Here is a 19,568-nt window from a genome sequence, read left to right as displayed (position 1 = left end):
TCGTTGTAATGGTACGGTCCAGCCCAGCCTGAGGGTCAGTCGGCGGGAGCTCAGCATCAGCTGCGACGACGAGCGAGCCGACTGCCGCGGAAAGGCTGCCCCCCTTTCCTCCGTTATCTCCCTCTCCCCACATCAAAATCCTTTCAATAATCATAATTTCGCACTCTCTCCCGCGTCTCTGAATACTTCCAGCCCGTGTTCAGTGACATCGCAGGTACATTTCCCGCTCGACGTGGAAAAACCCCCCTGCGGGACACCAGCGTCAAGTGACTCCCAAGTTCCGAGCCGTCCTGCGTGAGGGATGTGCGGACCGCTGGGCAGCAAGGAGCCGCTGCTTGGATGAACGCGACGACGACCGGCAGCCAAGGTGTCGTCGCCGCCGCCGCCGCCGCCGCCCAAATGGAGCAAAATACCGGAGCGGTGGACGCCCGTAAGTCTTCGCGTTCGTTTTTTTCTTCTTTCGGAGGTGTGAGGTCGCCGCTCTTATCTGAGCGGAAACGTCGCGTTGTGTTGGATGGAGCACTTGTCTCCCTCGTTGTTTCACTTGCAAAGTGGGATGAAGCATAGTCGTGGCGCAGGCCGGGTGTTGTTCCCGTGTCGGCCTCTCTCCAAAACCCCATTTGCGCTATGAGGTGATCTGCCCCCCCCCCCGCCCCCCCGCTTATTATCCTCACTCCCTCCCTCACTCCCTCACTCGCTCGCGCTGCATCCTAAATGCTGAGCCAGTCAAGGACAGAATGTTTGCCACTCCTCGTCGGCCGGAAATGGAGATGCATTGGAAAAATACCTCGTGTGCATCAGACCCCCCAGCCATGACCGTCTTGACACGTGCACATCCAAACGTGTCGCTTCTTCCCACCGAAAGCTGACCCAACCGGCGTTCACGCGTGCCCAGAAAATCTCAATGACAACTTCCTTCCCGTCCCAAATTGATTTGGGTCGCTATGTTTTGCCGGCGGAATCCAACTCCTCGTTGAGGACGAGGGCCAAGACTGCTCTTTGACCCACTTTGAGCCGCGTTGACAAGGTACAACCGGACATTGGCGACCATCATGTTGACTAACCGACTCTTTGTTTGTTGCGTAAAGCTAACAGATTGTTACAGCAGCCCAGATGACCACAAATGGGAGAACATCACCGCCCCGATGTGCTCGCGCGTGACGTGGCATCCGTATGCTAGCTCGTGCTACGGAGGAGGATGGCGCAGCGGTGGCTTGTTTGTGTTCAGTCAGCGACTTTTGTGGACCTTTAAACAAACGGGCTGGCGCCGAGTCAACGCCGGCTTGTTTGCACTGCGCTTCCGATGCGTCCGGGCCCCTTTGCCCCCCCACCCCTGACATCCTGCCGTCCTCTTTTGGGGGCAGCGCGAAGAACAAAATGACATGGAAGGGGCGACAAGGGCCGCTTCCAGGGCCATTTTCTCTTTTTCAAGTTGGGCCTGATCTGCGTTTTTCATGCCAATGTTGTGTTTGCGCAGTCTAATTTGATTCAGTCTTCTTTCTCGGTGTCCCGCCGGAGGCACTTTGTTATTTTTCGTTCTGGGCTCCATGAATGCGGCACGCCTCGTCCAGCGCCGGTGCACGTTTCGTTGCCGCTTTGAAAAACGCTCCGCCGGGGTTTTGGATCTTCATCATTCATGCGCATATCTCTGCGCTCGTTGGGAATTTTCTGTCGCCCGGGAGAGCGCCACAAAAAGCAGCGGGTCTATTTAGAGTCCACCCGGGCAAAACAATCTGCCACAAAATTGGCTGCGGCGGCATGAGAAGGGGCGCTCGGAACCTTTTCTTGCGAATCGTACATTGTGCTCCTCTGGCGGCACAGAGCGCATCCATCAGGGATGGTCGGAGTCTCTCATGGCCTCTTTGCCCCGCCCCCTTGCGAGAGTTTCATTGCTCGTTGTCGCCACAACCACCTCCGTAGCGGCGCCATGCCACTTCCTCTTCGTCACTGTCACACTGGATTCCCACTCTGAGGGCAGTGGAAACTTGTCAAGTTGGCATCAAAGCAGTAGTAGTTCTTCTGGGGGGTGCGGGTGGGGGGGGGGGGGGGTGGGGTGGGGTGTCTGTTTCCAAACTATTATTTGCGTCTTTTCACAGGGAGGGTCACGGCGCCCCATCGCCAGGGGGCGCCAGGCAACCCGAATGCGAGTCCCGCTCCCCGGCAACCCTGCCCAGTGATCATTTAATGACGATTCCGAGCGCATTATCGCAGCAAAGTGCCCCGAACCAAAGCCACGCGCGCGTTCCTCACCGGGCGCTCGCTGCACTTAGCCGGCGAGAGAGCTGACGTCGCCCGCGGTCGGGCGGAATGAGGATCGAATGGTCCGCATCTCTCGCGGCCTTCCCGTCGACCTTGTGGCTCACACGTTGTTTTGTGTTTGCGTCAGGTCCCCGCCAAGCGCCCGACGCCAAGACGAGGCCCGATCCGCAAGGGGCGAGCCGTCCCCGCAAAGCCGGCGACGGAACGGCGTCGCCGGCCAAGAAAGCCAGCGCCCCGACCACAAGGGAGGCCGCCCCACGGCCCGGCAGAGGTAAGCGCCAAGGTGCCATGAGATAAGTGGGATATGAAATTGAGGAGGGGGGGGGGGCGACCCACTCAAATGTGGGCTCATATTTGCCAAGTGGCAACGTGCCGTGGTTTAGCAGTACGATCGGCAAACGCGGCGTCCCTCCATGATGTGACGGGCTTTTCACTTTAGTCCCCGAGTGTTTCCTTTTCTGAGATGTAAACTGGTTGAATCCCCCCCCCCCCCCCCCCAAAAAAAAAAAGAAAAAGAAAAGAAATGACCTCCTTGCCCTTTTTTGGGCAGTGTGAAGCTGGTTAATTGTGGTCTTTTGTGGTCTCCAGAGCAGTCGGAAGCGGGAAAGCGCTCTGTAGCCCCCCCCCCCCTCAATTAGACCAAGCAGCTATCAGCGCAAACAAAGACTGCTTTTTTGGTCCTTCTGTCGTCTGACAGCAGCGATTTACTTGGTGCACCACTGGGGCCCGTTTGATTGTTGGTGTCCATCTTCGGTGGTAAAACAATGAGGCGCCCATGTGTTGTGTTCTCTTTTGGAATTTGACGGCCGTTCCGCACACAAAAACCCAAAAGAAAACATTGATGCCCCCTGCAAGAAACACCATGCGGGCGTGTCGTCCGCTTCAAACGATCGGAGTTTGACTTTGCCCCCCCCTCCCCCACCCGAAGCGCGATGGGATCGGCTCGGGCTCACCCGCGACCTTCTTGAGGACGCGCCCGCTTTGGAAAAAGGCCGAATGAGACGAGACGTCCCGCACAAAGGCTGCAAGGCAGCCGGCCACACTTTGACATTGTGCACGTGATGTTACTCAAGACGCGCAGCACCCCCGCGGGACCACGTGGGCTTTCCCGCCCGCTATAAATACCAAATTGGGTCAGGGTATTCTTTTGTCAAATGCGTTTCCCCGCCATATTGTGTAGCGTTTGACGCAGCTCTCGCACGTAGATGGCGCCAATCGCGTTTTGTTGCCAAACATCTGCACCGTGAGATGAGCCCCACTACGGTAGAAATCCCCTCCGGCCTTCTGCTAACAAGAAGTCTTCTTTTGATGGCCGCACCCGCAGCGCCTCCTCTTGTCTGTTTATGAGGGAGGACATTTCATCTAACGGCACATTTGACAATAAAGTCGGACTTGACTTGACTGTCGGGCATTTGACTTTGGAGTCAGCCGATCCTCCATCAAGCGTCTCCTGTTGGCCCAGAACACCGCCGCTCATCTCTTGATTGCTACTCTCATCACTCCTACTCTGCCATCCCTTCACTCTTCCCCTCGACATTTGACGCTTCTTTGATTTGTATTGTAATCCTGAAATGGCCCCCCCCCAGTCCCCGCTTACCTCTTCTAGCTCCCCCCCCCCAGCCTGCCCGGTGCCTCTGCGGACCAGACGCTAGTAGCGGTAGAATTAAGCGGCGGCTCGGAGGGGACGGAGTCTTTTTTCCGTTGCCGCTGCCTCTCTCCGGAATGTTCGTGAACGTCGGTGCCGGCCGCTCGGGTCCGGATCAGGACCGCATCACTGGCGGCAGTAACGCGGGCTCTGCTCTCTCTTGTGTATCGCGCGGCAGATGCGATGACGTCGGAGGAGAGGCGGCAACTGGCCAAGGAGCGGCGAGAGGAAAAAGCCAAATATCTGGGTAAGTGCAAACGGGACATCTTCACGCGGCACACGAGCGCCCCCTCGTGGTAGGGTGAGGGAGGCTCTACCGGACACTCAACAAATGTTTGCGCGCTCCCTCGCATTGCTTGCGCGCGCTCGCCTGTCCACGCAAACGCAAGAAAAACTCACGCGTTGACTCGACGGGTGGCCAGGCAGTCCAGAGAGTCGACGATTTGGATACAAAAAAATAAAAAGGCCGTTTTTCAGTGGGTTGACCAAGACGTGATCAAAGCCACTCCTGCCATCGGGTAATTAATCATCCTGAAATCCTTGGCAAAGCCGAGATACTGACTGCGGAGCGGCGCAAAGCCCTTTATTCTGATTCAGAAAATGCTTATTATTTATTTATGGGGGGGGTTTGTTTTGTTTTGTTTTTTACTAGAAAGCACTAAAACTGTCTGTATACATTTTGGCACGAAATGAGTTAAAAATGGCCGATTTGACTTGTACGCGGCTGGCCTGAGTCATTTCGTGGCCACACGCTTTGCATGATTGACAGCTGCCTGTCTTCTCTGTCACCCACCCTCCCTTCCCTCCCTCCCTGCAGAAGAGCTCGGCAAGCTTCAAGGTAAGTCACGTTTGTGTCCGAGCTCTTTTCAAAACCAAATAGTTGTAGACGCCAGAGTCTTTTGACATCGAACCCGATTCTTCAGCGAATGGTGATGCCCGGCTTTCCGCCAAGAGCTTCGAGTGCGGCGCTTTGAAAAGATTTCACGTCTCCCTGTCGCCAAAGCGCCAAAAACTGTTCGGATAAGGCCTCCCTTTCATCCGGTGCTCCTGTGACCCCCCCCCCCCCCCCCTCCCACCTCAGCGGCTAAGAAGAGCCAGTGGCTGGAGAAGGAGGAGCGGGCGCGACGGCTGCGGGAGCGGCAGCTGGAGGAGCGGCGCAGGAGGCTGGAGGAACAACGCGTGCTGGCGGAGAAACGCCGCGCCGCCCTGGAGGAGCGCCAGAAGCACAAGCTGGAGAAGAACAAGGTCGGTGACCTCGGCTGGGCGGGCTTGTCGCGCTCAAAGGTGTCCAAACTACGGGGGCGTGCTCTCTGAAATGTTGCCGAATGAAGCTCCCCATTTGCAATAATTACTGTATGTCTTTTTAAAAAAGGGTATTGGATGCTGGGGGGCGGGGCTATATGATAATACCTCGTTTTTCGCAGTTCATTGGTAGCGGACGCTGCGAAGAGTAAATAAAAGGCAAGCAGGATGTTTTGTTTTGGGGGGGGGGCACGATGATGCCACCGTTGAAATTGCGGTGATGTCATCGCACTCCCGCTACGTCTGGCAAGTCAAGATGCGCGCGTCTGACCAATGGGCGTTTTTTCATGGGCTCTTCCCAACGGCCGCCTCTGTGCTGTCATCTGCTCTCCAGGAACGCTACGAGGCGGCCATCCGCCGCTCCGCCAACAAGACGTGGGCCCAAATCCGCCAACAGAGGTCCTCTTGGCCCGCCGACCACAAGGAGAGTGAGTAGCCCGGAAAGGGAAATCCATTGCAGAGAATCTCCGCAATGTTGTCCGTCTTTGGGTCTGCTGGGACTGGATTGATCTATTGGGCGTCTTTCTTGCACAAATTGCCATGCACGTTTGGTTTTTGGTCAGACCGATGCGGTGGCGCATATCGATAACGGGCCGTTGAATTGCTCCGACTCCCGTCCGTCTTGCCCGCGTGTCAGTGGGGAATACACGGCAAGTCCATGTGGCGGCGTTGGAATCGCTCCGAGTTTGTTAGCCCACGGATGGGTTTTCCCATCAAACCTTAGCATCGAGCTAGCGGACTGTGAAAAGGCCACAAAGCCACGTGGTTGTTTTCAGGGCATCAGGTGTCGCTCCTTTTCTTTGACGTTGCCCATTTTTGGTGCAGATGCATGAAGTGGGTCGTTTGTAAGTAGCACCTGATGGTTGGAGCACCACTCGCTCTTTTCACTGATGGCAGATGATTCCGCTTGGGTGGCGCTTTGTGCTTTCTTGTCTGCTTGGTGCTTCCCACTCGCTGCCTGTCAACTCTGTGCCTATTTCTGTGCGTGTGTGTGTCGGGTGGGTGGGTGGGGGGGGGGGGGGCTCTCTGGGCTTCTCAGGCAGATGCTCTCTCTCCGCCGTCAACCTGCCCAAACACGTGGACTCGGTCATAAACAAGCGACTGTCCAAGTCCTCGGCCACGCTGTGGAACTCCCCCAGCAGAAGTAAGCCAACCACTGGAATGATGACCCGCACCCGCTCCCAACGTTGTGCCCCCCCCGACCCCTTAAACGTGTGTCCATCACAACTCCACCGCCACCTGGAGAACCATCAGTGTTGTTCTTTCATTCCTCCGTCACGTCCGAGTCCCTCCACCGTGCTCGATGGCTGACACGTTTTCATTTCCACGCCGAGGTTTGAGCTTGCGCTCCACAGCTTCTGCATGCTCAGATTTTGCCTTTTGCTTCACTCGAGCCAATCCCGTCACGTGACCCAGTCAGCGGGTCCGCATGTGGAGGAGCGCCGGCGAGATCGCGTCTTCCAAGGAGTCCTGTTTGCACCGGACCGACCACCCCCCCGTGCACCTTTGCCATGTGGTTGATTGATTGATTGATGGATTCATTTTGCATGTGTGGGTGAAAAATTGGAGCAAAAGCAAAAAGTGGGTCGACGCGTTCCAGCTCCGAGGCGGCCCCGTAAAGGCCCCCAAGCCGGCGCTGTTGATTTGTCTTTCTTTGTTTCCTTCTCTCAAGTGGCAGGCCGTCACGTCGCCCTGAAGCCGTGGGAGAGCAGCGTCGTGGAGCGCCTGATGACGCCCACCTTGTCTTTCCTGGCTCGGAGCCGCAGCGCCGCCAGCGTACTCGCCAACGGCAAAGATGGCCGTAAGTCACTTTGGTCGAGCCTTCCTTTTTTTCCATTGGCCATCGGCCATCCAAAAGTGACCGCTTAGTTACGATCGTTTAGATCAGGGGGGGGGCAATTATTTTTTGCATAGGGCCACATGAGAACCATAAAATATTATGGCGGGCCGGATCAAAAGGGTGAACTCAATTCGACATCATATGAATTGGATTTATTTTTATTTGATTTGAAAAGCAGTATTTTGCATTTTTGGCCACGTTTTTCAGACTTTAAGAGTACATCATTCCGTCATATCGAACGGGATTTGCTTGACTTGGCGCTACCGCCGGCTTCCGTATCGTCTCCCCGTTCCTCCCGATGCTCTGCAACTTCAAGTAACTGCGCCACCTGGCGTTCAAATGCCTGTCATTACAAGTCCAAATGAAATGAATGCAGTCGTTAACATCCAACCTTAATTGTGTACCAACCTTCGGCGGGCCGGATTAAAAAGACCAACTGGCCGGATTTGGCCCGCGGGCCGTGGTTTGCCCCCCTCTGGTTTAGATGCTGCAAAAGCGCGACCCGTGCCACCGCGTCAGGTCTCGATGCGGGTAGGCAGTGATTGCCTTTTGGCCAACTCCCAAACTCTTGTCCCGACTTGATTTTTCTGTTTCCTTGGTGTGAGGGTCCGTTCTGGCCGTTGCTCATCGTGGTGAGCGTGCGCACGTGCGGGTCAGGGCTCGATCGCGGACGCTCGGGCGCTCGAAAAGTCGCAAACTCCAAATTGCGGAGCTGCGAGTCGACGGGGTTCACTTTCTGTCCTTGTCGCATCAAGAAACCACCGGGTGGCGCCAACTGAGTACCCTCAGTCTTTGCCAACCCTAACGAGGCTGCGTTTTTTTGCGGGTTTGCAACTGAAAGTCTTCCTCTCCAGAGTTGTCGCTGTGCCCCCGCTCGTCCTCCGCCGGCCCCTTGACGCTGTGCGCCCACCAGCCCCACCACCGCCGCCTCCACTGCGCCGAACGCTGGCGGGTGACGTCCAGCACGCCCGACATCGCCCAGCGCCCGCACAGACGGAGCTCCACGCCGGTACGTTCCGCACGGGGAGGCCTTTACGCGCAGAGTAGCGTCGACGTGAGCTTGCTCCCTCTCGTTGCGCAGATGGAGCGCGGCAGAAAGGAGAAGAAAGACAAGGAGCGGGAGAACGAGAAAGAGAAAAATGCCCTGACGAAGGAGAGGCTCCTCAAGAAGAGGCAATCGCTTCCCAGCATGAGACGCACAGCAGACCTCAGGTTCAAAGAAAAAGTTATATATCCATTTTCCGAAGCGCTTGATCCTCACTACGTTCGCAGGGGGCGCTGGAGCCTATCCCAGCTGTCTTTGGGCATTAGGCGGGGGGACACCCTGAATCGGTTGCCAGCCAATCGCAGGGCACACAGAGACCAACAACCACCCGTGCCCACACTCACACTATATATGTGTATACAGTATATATAATTTTTATTTATGTGTGAATAACTGCTCCAAGTGAAAAAATGTTCATGTAAAATTGAAAATCGAAATGGTTATTTCGGTAAATATTTTTATTTTGCACATAGAAAAGGGATTCATGATTCCATGTTGATGAGAGCATTAAAATGGGCACAAATTGGACAAAAATATAGAAAAGGAAATTCAGAAACGATCAAAAATGCACGTGTAATCACGATTAATTTTTAGGGAATTTGAGTTAATTATGCATTTTTAATTAGATTAAATATTTTAATCGTTCGTGTATATCTTTTTTTTTCATTATCTTCATTGCGTTTTTCGTGTTGAGCAGAGGCAAAAGGGGAAAACTTCTTTCAGGCCGTCAAATAAAAGCCAACCGTGACAGAGGTGGAAGGGATGGCATAGAAGTGTGTGTCGGGGGGTTGGGGGGGGGGGGCGAACATCCACTTCCTTCGGCTTGACAAACAAAGCACGAGTGAGCGCTCGGCACCCGGGGCCAAAAAGCGAGCCACGTCATCCCTCATGGTCGAATGCGCTTTCACGGATGACGTCGTGTTTTCACCGCTTTGAGTTTCTTCAGGCCACCGGCTGGACTTTCATAGAGGAAAGCGATGAGCTCATGTTGCCGCACGGCGGGATGTTGCTCCGCGTGGCCGCACCGGCCCTCCCGTCTTGTGTGCATTTTCTCCAGATTGTTAGTCCGCCTCTCGCGCTCGTTTTAGGCGACGGGAGACTGCAACGCTTCCACGTGTGCCTCATTAGTCAGACGAGGTGTCCTGTCCGGTGTGAATGGGGAGTGGGCGCGTTTAATTGGAGAGCTCTCAAAGTGGTCAGCTGAAGTGGATTGCGCCGCCTCTTTGGGCCTCCGTCACATCTCGGCCGGATGGTCATCATGCACTTTTGTGATTTGGGCTTTAGCTTCCAAAAGGTTTTCGCTGATGACACGCCAGCAGGTTGTCCGACTCGCCGTGCGAAAAAGACCTCATCCAGCGTGTACCGTAGATGAGTATGCCGTTGGACGGATATTTGCAAGCTAAATCCTGACCCCCCCATGTGTCGCCCCGTCCTAGTCCGCTATCGAGAGCGCGGCCGTCGTCGCCCTGCGCACCCAAGGACAGGACGGCCTCGCCGAGTCCCGCCGCCTCCCCGAAGCCTCCCTCGGCCCGCGGCGGCCCGTCGACCCCTCGGGGACGGCCCGGGAGGGCAAGGACCCCCGCCGGGGTGGACCGCCGCACTCCCTCCCCCGTCCGGCCGGGGAGAGCGAGGCCGCGCCGCACGCCGCCCACCCTTGAAAACGGCAGTCGGCGTGAGTAGAGCGAGTCGTCTCTTTTTCCGCCCAGTCCTGTGAATTTGCTTTCCGTCGCGGCCTCCTCCTTTGCGCCTTGAATTTGACAACCGTCGGGCCTCCGTCGGTGTCTCTCGCAGGTTCTCCCGCTCCCGTTAGCCCGTCGGTGTCGACCGGCGACATCTCGGCCTCGCCGTCCGTCAAGAACGCGCCCTCGCCGCCGTCGCCCAAGCCTACGGCCGGCACCAACGACCCCGAGGAGGCGGCCCGCGTCCTGGCCGAGAAACGCCGGCAGGCTCGCCAGCGACGGGAGCGAGAGGAGGAGGAGCGCCGCGAGCGGGACGAGAAGGACGGGTCGGCAAAAAAAGAAAAAAAAAAAGAGAGACCTGTTGGTTGCTCTGGCTCGTTTCCGTCTTCATTGAAAAGCATCTCTCTTGTGTGTTTGGATTTGGACCTTCAGGATTGTGAGAGGAGAGCCCCTGGCGAGGGAGGAGGAGGCGCGCGCCCACGCCCAAGAGCAGCAACGGAGAACGAAGGAGGAGGAGGAAGAGGAAGAGGCGGCTCGGGAGAGGGCCCAGGCTGACCACATCCACCTGCAAAAGCAGGTCGGCACCAAGTCCATTGCAGGACAAACTGCTTAGCTTTGCTTTCATTTTCAATATTTTTTTTTTTCATTTGTTCCTTTATTTCGCTTTTTCGTCACGCGCCGCTATTTGCCGCGGATTAATTTCGATAAAGACAGCCAAAGTGCGCTCCTAGAACAAGTTGTTTTCCAGAAGCAAAATATCGCCTTGATGCTCAGACAACTCATCACGTTGGCACATGGCCTGCCGATGAGGCTCAAACCTCCCTCCGCTACTTTTGAATTGAAGTGGGGAGGAAAAAAAACAAAAAAAGGCTCCCTGGATTGTGTCCTCAGAAAGGCGAAGCCGAGGCGAAAGCCCGCGAGGAGGCCGAGAAGCAGCGTCTGGAGAGGGAGAAGCACTTCCAGCAGGAGGAGCGAGAGAGGCTGCAGAGGAAAAAGGTGGGCTGGCCTGATCATTTCACAGCGCTGGCAAGAATGGGAGGAGCTGCCGCCCAGTCAAGTCAGAACTAATTCAAACATACTCATTTCTTTCACAACCCCTGCCCCCCCCCAGCGCCTGGAAGAGATCATGAAGAGGACGCGCAAATCGGACGCCAGCGACAAGGTGCGGCGGCTGAAAGAAATGCATGCTCAGTGGTGATCTGTGAATCCAAACGTGACTTCTTTTCATTTTTTTTTTTTCCTCCCCGACAGGAGAAAACATCACCGCTGCCGCAGCTGCGTCCGCTCGGCGAGAAAGAGGAGGAGAGCGGCAAAGGTCAGTTAAGCGCTAATGTTAAGACCCCCAGGGCATTTGAAAGCATGCGCAGATGCTTTCAAAAGAAAAGGGATGAAGGCAAGTCTCGGGACAAAGGTCACGTTCGCAAAAAGCGACCCTTGCATTGAAAAATCCAGCTCAAGAACCAAATGGGCATTTCCCAATCAGATGTGACAAAGGCGCGAAGGACGAGATCTGAAAGGGCACTTGAGAAAGGAGAAGAAGCCGCTTGGAGAGAAGCACGTTTGTACCTTGGCCGTCTTCATTTTGCAGGTGGTGCTGTTGCAGATTGCCAGATAGTCAACGTGCACAACAACAACAACAACAGGATGGAACACGGACACGGCAGACAAAGGTGACGCTCAAGCCACTCCCTTGTTGCCACGGTGATGCCTTGGTTTGTTTGCGCAAGAGCGTCTCGACAAGGCCGGCAAACGGAAGCAAAATGGCCACCCTGGCCCTAACGCCCGAACGTACGCGTGTCTCCCGCGGCAGCCCCGCGGGCCGGACTCGGCTCAACGGCGTCCGCGAGCGCAACGGCCACTCGGCGGAGGGCGTGGTCATCGCCGCCACCCAGGGCGGCGGGGACGCCGGCGACATCTTGGACTTCCACGGCGGCGACGACGCCTACGTGAAGAAAGCGGCGGCGCCGCTGAAAACGCAACACGTCGCAGGTATGACGTCGCACGGGACGCGGTGCTCTACTCTTATTGGCCGATAGAACGGGAACGGGAAACGGGGGACTCATGTCGTGGGGGGGGCCGCTGTCCCTCATGTTTTCCAAGTCTCCCTTGGAAAATCCCTTCTGTTGCTAACGTATTTTCGGGAATGCATCTCATGCATCTCAAGAAATCTTGAGACGCAGTCGATCATTTTCAACCACAGCAGCAAAAAATAATAATGATCTTGCCTCACAAAATAATTTCTTTTGAAGAATGAGTCCTCTTTCGTCAAGAATTTTTGTTTCATTTTTTACAAGTTGTCATTTTTCCCCAAAACGATTGAGATATAATATACACATCTCTGGTTTCTTCATTATTTTTTTTGAAGAAGAAGAAAGTGAGAATACGTTTTTTTCCCCCCGGCAAAACAAAGTAGGATTAAAATCCAGAAGTTCTTTAGTGGAGCTGAATAATCCAAGCAAAAAATTTTTTTCTGGATTTTCTTCAATGAGCTTTTTGCCATGTTTCCTGTCCTTCTTCCAGAAGTGCTGTGACGCGGCGGTCGCGTCTTTGACTGACCGGCGGCGCCCTGCCGACAGCCGTCGGTGTCCGGCCCCTTTCACACACCCTGGGGGAAAATTGCAACGAACCACCCCCCCCCCCCCCACCCCAAAAAAAGCGCAGTTGTTCTTTTCCCGCCTTTGGAGGTGAAGCGGTGACGATGCCTGCCAGGAAAGGCTTGTGGAAAGCCCGCCTGCGCCTTCTCTTGTTCTGCGTGGGTGAAGGAAACATTTCATGGCTTCCGTGCAAACTTTGTGCGTTGGCACAACTATGACAAAAAGTGCCGATCCGTATGCGGAGCCGTTTAGTCTATTGTTGTGCTATTTCAAAGCTAAAGGATGTTTTTGTTGGTCTGAAATCATGACAAATGTTTTTGCTCATTTGCTTTGGGAGCGATCTGAGTATGCGAGTGCGCATGTGTCAACGTACTCCAAATGGATTTTGATCCGCCGGGAGCACTTTCAACCAGTCGTTCATTAAAGGCGCGGCTTGTGGAGACTCTGCTCTTTGTTTCATTGACGATCGGAGGAAAGAGAGAACGTATGGCGGCCCCTCCCGAGAGTGCCGAAATGCGCTGCGCTGATCTGATGAATGCGCTTTTCATGATGGGGGGTGGGGGGCGGTGGAGAGGCGGCGGGATTATCGGGCTCTATTTTTAGGGACGTGTCGAGCCACAGTTGAGGTTGCCAAATGCGTCCGCCTCGGGGGAGCACCGAGGCCCCAACAAAAACAAGGGAGTGAGCGGAATTTGTACGGCCGAGCGGTTGGCGGACACCAAAACGAGACTCGCCGCCTCCATTTGAGTTCAAGCGAGGGCCGTTAAGCGTCCGCTCCCGATCCAAATTGACGGACCGCCGGATGGCTGAGGGAGGCGCGGCCCGCGGAAGCGTTATCTTCTGACATGGCGCAAGTTATGTCAAGTCAAAACGATGCCGGCTTGTGAAGATGACAGAAACGCTCATGGCGGCGTCGGGCCGGTCCCACGGGAGGATACGCTCCATTGCGCAATATGCGGTCGGGGCTCACGGGGAGTCACAGAAGTCGCCGTCGCTCAGCCTTCCATTTTGCCCAATGTGCCGTTGTCGGAGAGTCTTCCGCTCGTCTCGCCTCGTTCTCGGACTCGGGTTCGTCTCGTTTTCATGTCTCGGCGAGCGCGGCGGCGACCGGGCCTTTGTGCCGTTGCCATTGTGACTTTGAAGCCTCTTGTTTACACCAGCGACCAAACGATAAATCATCCTCTTTATGTGCACTCCAAGCAGAGACGCGATGTTATTTCTTGAGTTCTGCATTGATTTTGGGAAGATGACTTTGATTTGGGGCATCTGCCGCCGAGTTGTTGGCTTCAAAGCTTCTTGCGATGTCGCAATGTTCCCACTTGCAGCGAAGTCTGATGGCTGGTCATAAAACAAGTTAGGGCCACTTCCACTTTGAAACGTTAAATTGGATGTCGGGCAGTTGAGACAAAGACGGGCTGCGGGGGAGCTCGGCCTCCCTGGGGGGGTCGAAAGTCGCGTCGCCAGCCCCAGTTCGGTCACGCTAAAAGCTTTCCGCTGCACCGGAAAGTCAAAGATCAACAAAATGACGCGTAGGAAGCAACGATTGGGCCACAAAGCGAGACCCAAACCAGCACGTTTGCAGAAAGGCCCGGCCGGCTGAGAAGCTCGGACGCAAGAGCGCCGATCGCGTCGTGTTGCTTCTCGCTTGGCTAATTTGCGCGCCACACAAATGACAAAGCGTTCTCCTTCCAAAAGCCAATCGTGCTGACGCCGAGGTGAGAAATGTTTTCCCCACGGGAACAGCGCACGCAGCTGCTTGACAAGCCAACAAGTGGAAAGTACCCCGAGGAGGCTTTTTTCTTCTTCTTCTTTTCGCCACTTTCTGGTTTCTTCATGCTCAGATGCGAGACAACCGCCGGCTCTTTTCTTGCTTCGGTTGCTGACTGGGCACTTTTTTTTTGGTGGGGGGGGGGGGAACGCACATCTGCGCTTCAGTCCCCCCCAGAAAAAAAATAATAAAATGGGGGTTTGGCTGGCAGCGCATGCACACATGCTTTGAGAATGCGCCAAAAGGAAGGGACAGAAGTAGAAAGGAAGCCATGACGACAGGAAGGAAGCGCAGGCGGAGAATAGAGACACTTTGAAGGCAAGGCTGCAAGGTTGGAGACGAGGAAACGAGGAGACCTAAAAAGGAACCAAGGAAGGAAGGATGCAGGCATGAAGTTTCGTCTTCATTTCACTTCTGGTCATTTCATCATTTCATTCACTCATTTTTTTTTTTAAACTCCCGTACCGTTTGCCAAACCCCGAAAAGGATCCTTCATCGAAAACGGACGCAATGGAAAATGCTCCAGACGGCGGTGCAACTTTATGGGGCGAGGAGGAGGAGGAGGAGGACGACGAGTTCCTCCTCCGAGCCTGATTTGATGTCATCATTCCAGGATTTCATCTCGACGGTGAGAAGAAAGCAGCCGGCGAGTTGACGGCGGCGTCGGATGTGACCTTTTAGCGAGTCCCGAAAGCTCGTCGCTCTCCGGCCGTTGCGTCACTCGCTTCGAGAGCCTCGACACACCCGGCGCACGTGTCTGCCGACCAGAGAGGGGGAGGGAAGAGGAAATGCCACTTAACCCAAGCCTGGAGTGCAACCAACACCCACAAAAGTGCACCCACAGAGCAGCCTCGAGCGGGACGCGCAACACGGCACAACAGTCCTTCTATTCAAACCCAAACGATTTTTTCCCCTGGCAAACATCTCGCCGGGTTTTTTTTCTCTCGCCGGAATGCCAGAAGAAATTTACATGAAGCCGGAGAGGAAAGTATTCCAGAAAAACCCCCAAAAAGAGACACATCCAAACAAAAAACACGGTAACGCCATTTTATGGTGACGGCGAACCTCCGCGACAAGGTCCCGATGCGTTCTGTCCCCGGAGGTACGTTGTCACCAGGCTCCGCCTCGGAGCAAAGCGCGGGCCCGCGTGAGCATCGCTCGCCGGCCGCGTCGTCTTTTGTTCCCCATTTTGCGGCCGTCCGCTCCTGAAGTGACGATCCGGCGTTTGATGGTTTCATCGCTCCACTCTTGGCGAGGGCCGACGGACTCTTCCAGTATCTCACCAGTCGTCGGGGGAGCGAATCCCAGCAAAAGTGCTGACGCGGCGAGCTCTAATTTGGGATGATTGGCCTCATCTTGCACTCTTGGTCCGATTCCAGCCTGGAAGGAAGACGGAAAGCTGGCCGCGTGTCAGCGCGAGGGCGAGTCAGTCGACGGGCCGGGCCGGGCCGGCTCCACTGCATGTGAGCTTACGTTTCTCACTCCACTCTGGCACATCACGCAACATCCCGTTTGGCCCGCGCTGTGAGGAGTAACGGGGGAGGGGGGCTTGCGGTTGCTCGGTTCCAGTGACTCTGCATATGCACAGGAAGCGCTTTTCATTCACCGCTTGCTGACACGCCTTGACGCAAGCGGCCTTACCGCTTTGGCCCAACACGAACGGAGCCGGCTGGCGCGAAGGAAGAGGCGACGTCAACACAAAACAAACGCCGCTCAGTTCGCTTGCTGGCTCGCCACGGCCCAAGCAAATAAGCAAATGGAAGGACCGCGCCAAAAGTCTTTTGTTCGTCAGCCAAAAGTACGTTCGAAAAGGGAAACGTTCCAACCGGCAATGTTGTTGACGGATCAACGGGAGGAGTTGTGTCGGGAAGGGAAAAAAAAACAAAACCGGATGGACGTCCTGCTGAGCAGAAAAGACGCTTTCTCACGGAGGCCACCAAATCCCGTCTGGAGGAAATCAAGACCCCGATGCCGCTGACTGTCTTCAATTTCCATGAAACGAAGACGCAAGTGTCTCACTCTGCGGACGTGGGGGGGGGGGGGGGCGAAGGCAAACCAGCTAGCACAAGAAGCTAACATAGCACACAGTCTCCATCTTCACTGGCTAAAAACTCAAGCGGTCCGTGACGCAAAACGCTCGGGGACGTCCCATATCAAAACAATGCCTTCCCTTAGCTAGGCTGATATTGCGCGTCGCCAAATTAGCTCATAATAACTGGGGGGGTGGGGGGGCCGAGGGGGAAATCCGCCCCTCCCTTTTTCGGGAGAAAACAATGATTTGAAAGTATGAACACAATCAATCGATGCGTGAGTGCGCTGGTCAAAGGAGATTCTTTCATATGACGACCGAACGGCGTGTCGTTGCAACCGGCGGGGGAGGGAAAACTTGCTGAAGAAAAATAGATGAGTGTGCGATGCCCTTCCTTCAAGAAAATAGCCTCCGGGCTCCTTTTCATCCAAATAAAAGTCAGCTCGCTCAGCGGCCGGCGGAAACGTCCCGCGGCGGGAGGCGCCTTGCGGCCCTCGACCGGTTTCGAAGGACCGCCGTGCGCATGTGAGCCACAGGACACAAACGTAAGGCCGAGTGTTTTTGGGACTCGCCGCGGTATGCCGAGAAAACAAAAAAAGGCAAATTCGGGGCCCGCGTTGCCTCCCGCTGAATCCCTGCGGCAGCGTGCGTGCGCTTGTCCTTTGTTGTCTGATTGGACTTTTCTTTGCCATGGTCACGGTTGTGTGTGGCCCCCCCACCGTGAACCTCCAAAGACGGCATCTGCTTCCATTTAGCCAAACAAAAGGTTCGCTTCAATTCCTTCCAGAGGGTCGGAACCATTCAAAAGGAGAACAAACTGAGCAAAGACTGATTAGCGCGCACAAAAGCATCTTGTTGTGGGAGAATGAGCGTGACATAACATTTCAAGACGATGCCCGGTCGACGGTCGACAGTGTGACGACCCTTTCGGGGTTTTGGCTGAATAAATGCGGGTTTCCCCAAACACCGGCTTTTGACATCCTCTGACCTTTCGGGACAACGCGGGTCTGTTGCTGTCAGTTTGAAGAAAACGACGGCATCGGGAAATTAAGGGGGAAACCACGCCATGCCAAACTGACCCTTTGAATTCCATTTTCCTTCAAAATAAGACTTTGGCTTCAGCAAAAGTCCAAAGTAAAGGTTTCATATTGCAACCATTTGACAAATAAACTCGTCGTCCTTCACAGCAGGAGTTAGCGTTACGAGTGCCGCTCATGAGGACAGCGGCGGTACTCTGGATCCGCTGGAGATGCTTGATGGAGGACATCCAGATGCCGAGATGTGACGGAGGCGTGCATGAAGGAGAAGAAAAAAAGCGACGGCGAAGCATGGCAGTTGCGGACCGCTGTGTTAGCTCCTCAGGCTAGCCGACAAGCTTGGCACAATTTTCACTGAGTCAGTATGCGGACTGCTATGCTAGTTTTGCGCGTGAGTTAGCTTACATCGCCATTTTGGCCAAACTTGGAATCTGGCGATTCCCGCGGAATCGTTAGCTTGAGACTTGTGAAGTGCTACGCGACAACCAGGCTAAATTCCGCGGGGCTTGATCACAGACAAAAGAGCCCCAACGCTTTGGCGATGAGCTAATTTTCCAAAATCTGAAGAGTTTGTCGAAACATTTCAGTGAGTGAAGACGTTGGCTGGCTAGTATGAGAAGCCGAGGTCGCATCTTGCGATGAGGTTTGAGGCGTTGGAGAGCTGATGTGCCAGTGGCATGACATTTCGACAAGTTAGCGTGAAGACCTGAAAAGTCGCAACGTGAGTGAGTGTCACTTGGATGAAGGGTGTCAACTTGCAGCAATGCCGCAGCCGCTTGGCCGTAAAAAGTCGAAGCACCTCTTTAATTTAGCTGGCCGAGGCCATCTTGGCAGGCGAGAGCGACTTTAGCGCGCGCACGTGTTTTGCCACCGGCCAGAAACCGAGCACGTCGCGCAGCTTCAGGCCCGCTAGAGGGTGAAAGCAAAGCAAGAAACGAGGACAGTACGATTGCCATTCCTATTTTTCAAGTTCACATTTTGTCTCTGCTCGTCTCCTGGTTTTCTTCTCGGGTTCGGTGACGGGCCAAATGCTATGTCACCGTCCCTGATTGGATTTTTCAAGCACCCGTTCTTTGCTCGTTGCCGTCGCGCAAAAATAGATGTGAAGTTTTGAGTACATTTCAGAGTCTGTGGTATTCCATTGCTCCACAAGTATTTGTCTGTTTTTCTCCCCAAGTGTCGCTACTTTTGCCACCTCTGTAAGCGAAAGCGCCGGCAGCCCCGCGGCAACGGTTGAGCGGATTTCCGCAGGCTCTAATTTTACCCTGGGTAGACCGCAGATAAGGACTACGCCCGAGTTAACGCGCATGTTGGAGCAAAGCAAAAAGTCTTTTCATTTTGACATCCAAAACGCTGCGGACAACAAGTGGGGATAGGCACGAAAAGCACAATTGGGGAACACCGAAAAATATTTGCGCCCCCGCCCGCAACAAGGTTTCAGGCCGTTTCATCCAAACGGATGAACAACGTCGTCCTAGTCACCTCGGAGTCCAAAGCGAGTCGAGGCAACCGGGCTCTACGTCCGTCTCCAGTCCGGTTAAATAAATATCTCCGCTGAGAGACTCGCCACTGGCCAAAAGGATCCGGGTGTGCGACCTGGCGCGTCCCCTACGTGACCCCCACTTAGCGCGAGTGGTTTATGAGCCAGCGATTGGCGTTGGGAGGTTCACGAGCGGCAGCGCCTGCCGCCCCGCCGCCGCCATCCAAGCCCTTGGCTGAGATACAGAGAAGGTGAGAATAGACTGCGGCTGAGGGTGCGTGGGGGGTCACCGAGGCCCTCCGGAGCTTCCATCTTGCATTTTGACAGGTGTCGGATGACCCGCCAGTCGCGGCCGTGCTACGGGATGGGGAAGATGGAGGTGGCTTCGGAGACGGAGACTGTTTGTGATGAAGGCCGATAGAAAGAAACGTGACGTGACTTGACGCGTACCCTGCTGAGCAAAACAGGCGTTAAACTAAAAGGAAGCTTAAAGTTGTTGGGGTTTTTTTCTTCTTTGTACCCGTAAAGCAACAACAACGAAAGTGCCCTTTTGAAACAATCGACTCTTTTCTTCGGACGAAACGATGATTCACGGTACAGCCGGTAGGAGATGCTTGGATATTTACAAGCGCTAACGACAACCAGATGCTCTAAAACACAGAGGTACTTTGACATAAAAGGGAAGGATTTACCACGGTGCCACATCGGTTCTGCTCTCTGCAGGCTCCGTACAAGCCCTTAGCTGCTTGGACAACATTCTGTTGTTGCAACGGCAGTAGTAGTACTTTGAAGCAGAGGTGCTCGATGGACTCACGCTACGTACTTAAGGAGTACAACTGCAGATACTCTGTAAAAGTACTTCTACTCTTCATCTCTTGTGCTACAGTTAC

The 19,568-nt window shown here is 54.8% G+C and overlaps 1 protein-coding gene and 1 long non-coding RNA gene across 2 annotated transcripts in view; one reads left to right on the top strand and one right to left on the bottom strand.

Annotated features, from left to right (window-relative positions):
• The first annotated feature begins 55 nt into the window (after nucleotides 1-55).
• Nucleotides 56-19,568, top strand: part of map7d1a (MAP7 domain containing 1a) — a 98,041-nt gene continuing 78,528 nt past the window's right edge. Inside the window, exons 1-19 of the mRNA XM_052065929.1 lie at nucleotides 56-430; nucleotides 2,387-2,530; nucleotides 4,083-4,151; nucleotides 4,722-4,742; nucleotides 4,986-5,149; nucleotides 5,541-5,634; nucleotides 6,246-6,350; nucleotides 6,885-7,007; nucleotides 7,901-8,055; nucleotides 8,128-8,258; nucleotides 9,528-9,763; nucleotides 9,883-10,096; nucleotides 10,203-10,347; nucleotides 10,662-10,766; nucleotides 10,882-10,932; nucleotides 11,022-11,085; nucleotides 11,359-11,440; nucleotides 11,581-11,759; nucleotides 12,291-12,395. Of these exons, the coding sequence (XP_051921889.1) occupies nucleotides 340-430; nucleotides 2,387-2,530; nucleotides 4,083-4,151; nucleotides 4,722-4,742; nucleotides 4,986-5,149; nucleotides 5,541-5,634; nucleotides 6,246-6,350; nucleotides 6,885-7,007; nucleotides 7,901-8,055; nucleotides 8,128-8,258; nucleotides 9,528-9,763; nucleotides 9,883-10,096; nucleotides 10,203-10,347; nucleotides 10,662-10,766; nucleotides 10,882-10,932; nucleotides 11,022-11,085; nucleotides 11,359-11,440; nucleotides 11,581-11,759; nucleotides 12,291-12,301 (2,184 nt within the window). The 5' untranslated portion in view covers nucleotides 56-339 and the 3' untranslated portion in view covers nucleotides 12,302-12,395. The remainder of the gene's footprint in view (nucleotides 431-2,386; nucleotides 2,531-4,082; nucleotides 4,152-4,721; nucleotides 4,743-4,985; nucleotides 5,150-5,540; nucleotides 5,635-6,245; nucleotides 6,351-6,884; nucleotides 7,008-7,900; nucleotides 8,056-8,127; nucleotides 8,259-9,527; nucleotides 9,764-9,882; nucleotides 10,097-10,202; nucleotides 10,348-10,661; nucleotides 10,767-10,881; nucleotides 10,933-11,021; nucleotides 11,086-11,358; nucleotides 11,441-11,580; nucleotides 11,760-12,290; nucleotides 12,396-19,568) is intronic.
• Nucleotides 14,551-15,340, bottom strand: LOC127601048 (uncharacterized). The gene is made up of 2 exons (XR_007962479.1): nucleotides 15,198-15,340; nucleotides 14,551-14,889 (listed from the first exon to the last, which is right to left on the bottom strand). It is a non-coding gene; the product is annotated as an uncharacterized LOC127601048 (long non-coding RNA).

This window comes from Hippocampus zosterae, chromosome 5 (genome assembly GCF_025434085.1).
Source record: "Hippocampus zosterae strain Florida chromosome 5, ASM2543408v3, whole genome shotgun sequence".
NCBI lineage: Eukaryota > Metazoa > Chordata > Actinopteri > Syngnathiformes > Syngnathidae > Hippocampus > Hippocampus zosterae.
This window is presented reverse-complemented; position numbering and strand designations above follow the sequence as displayed.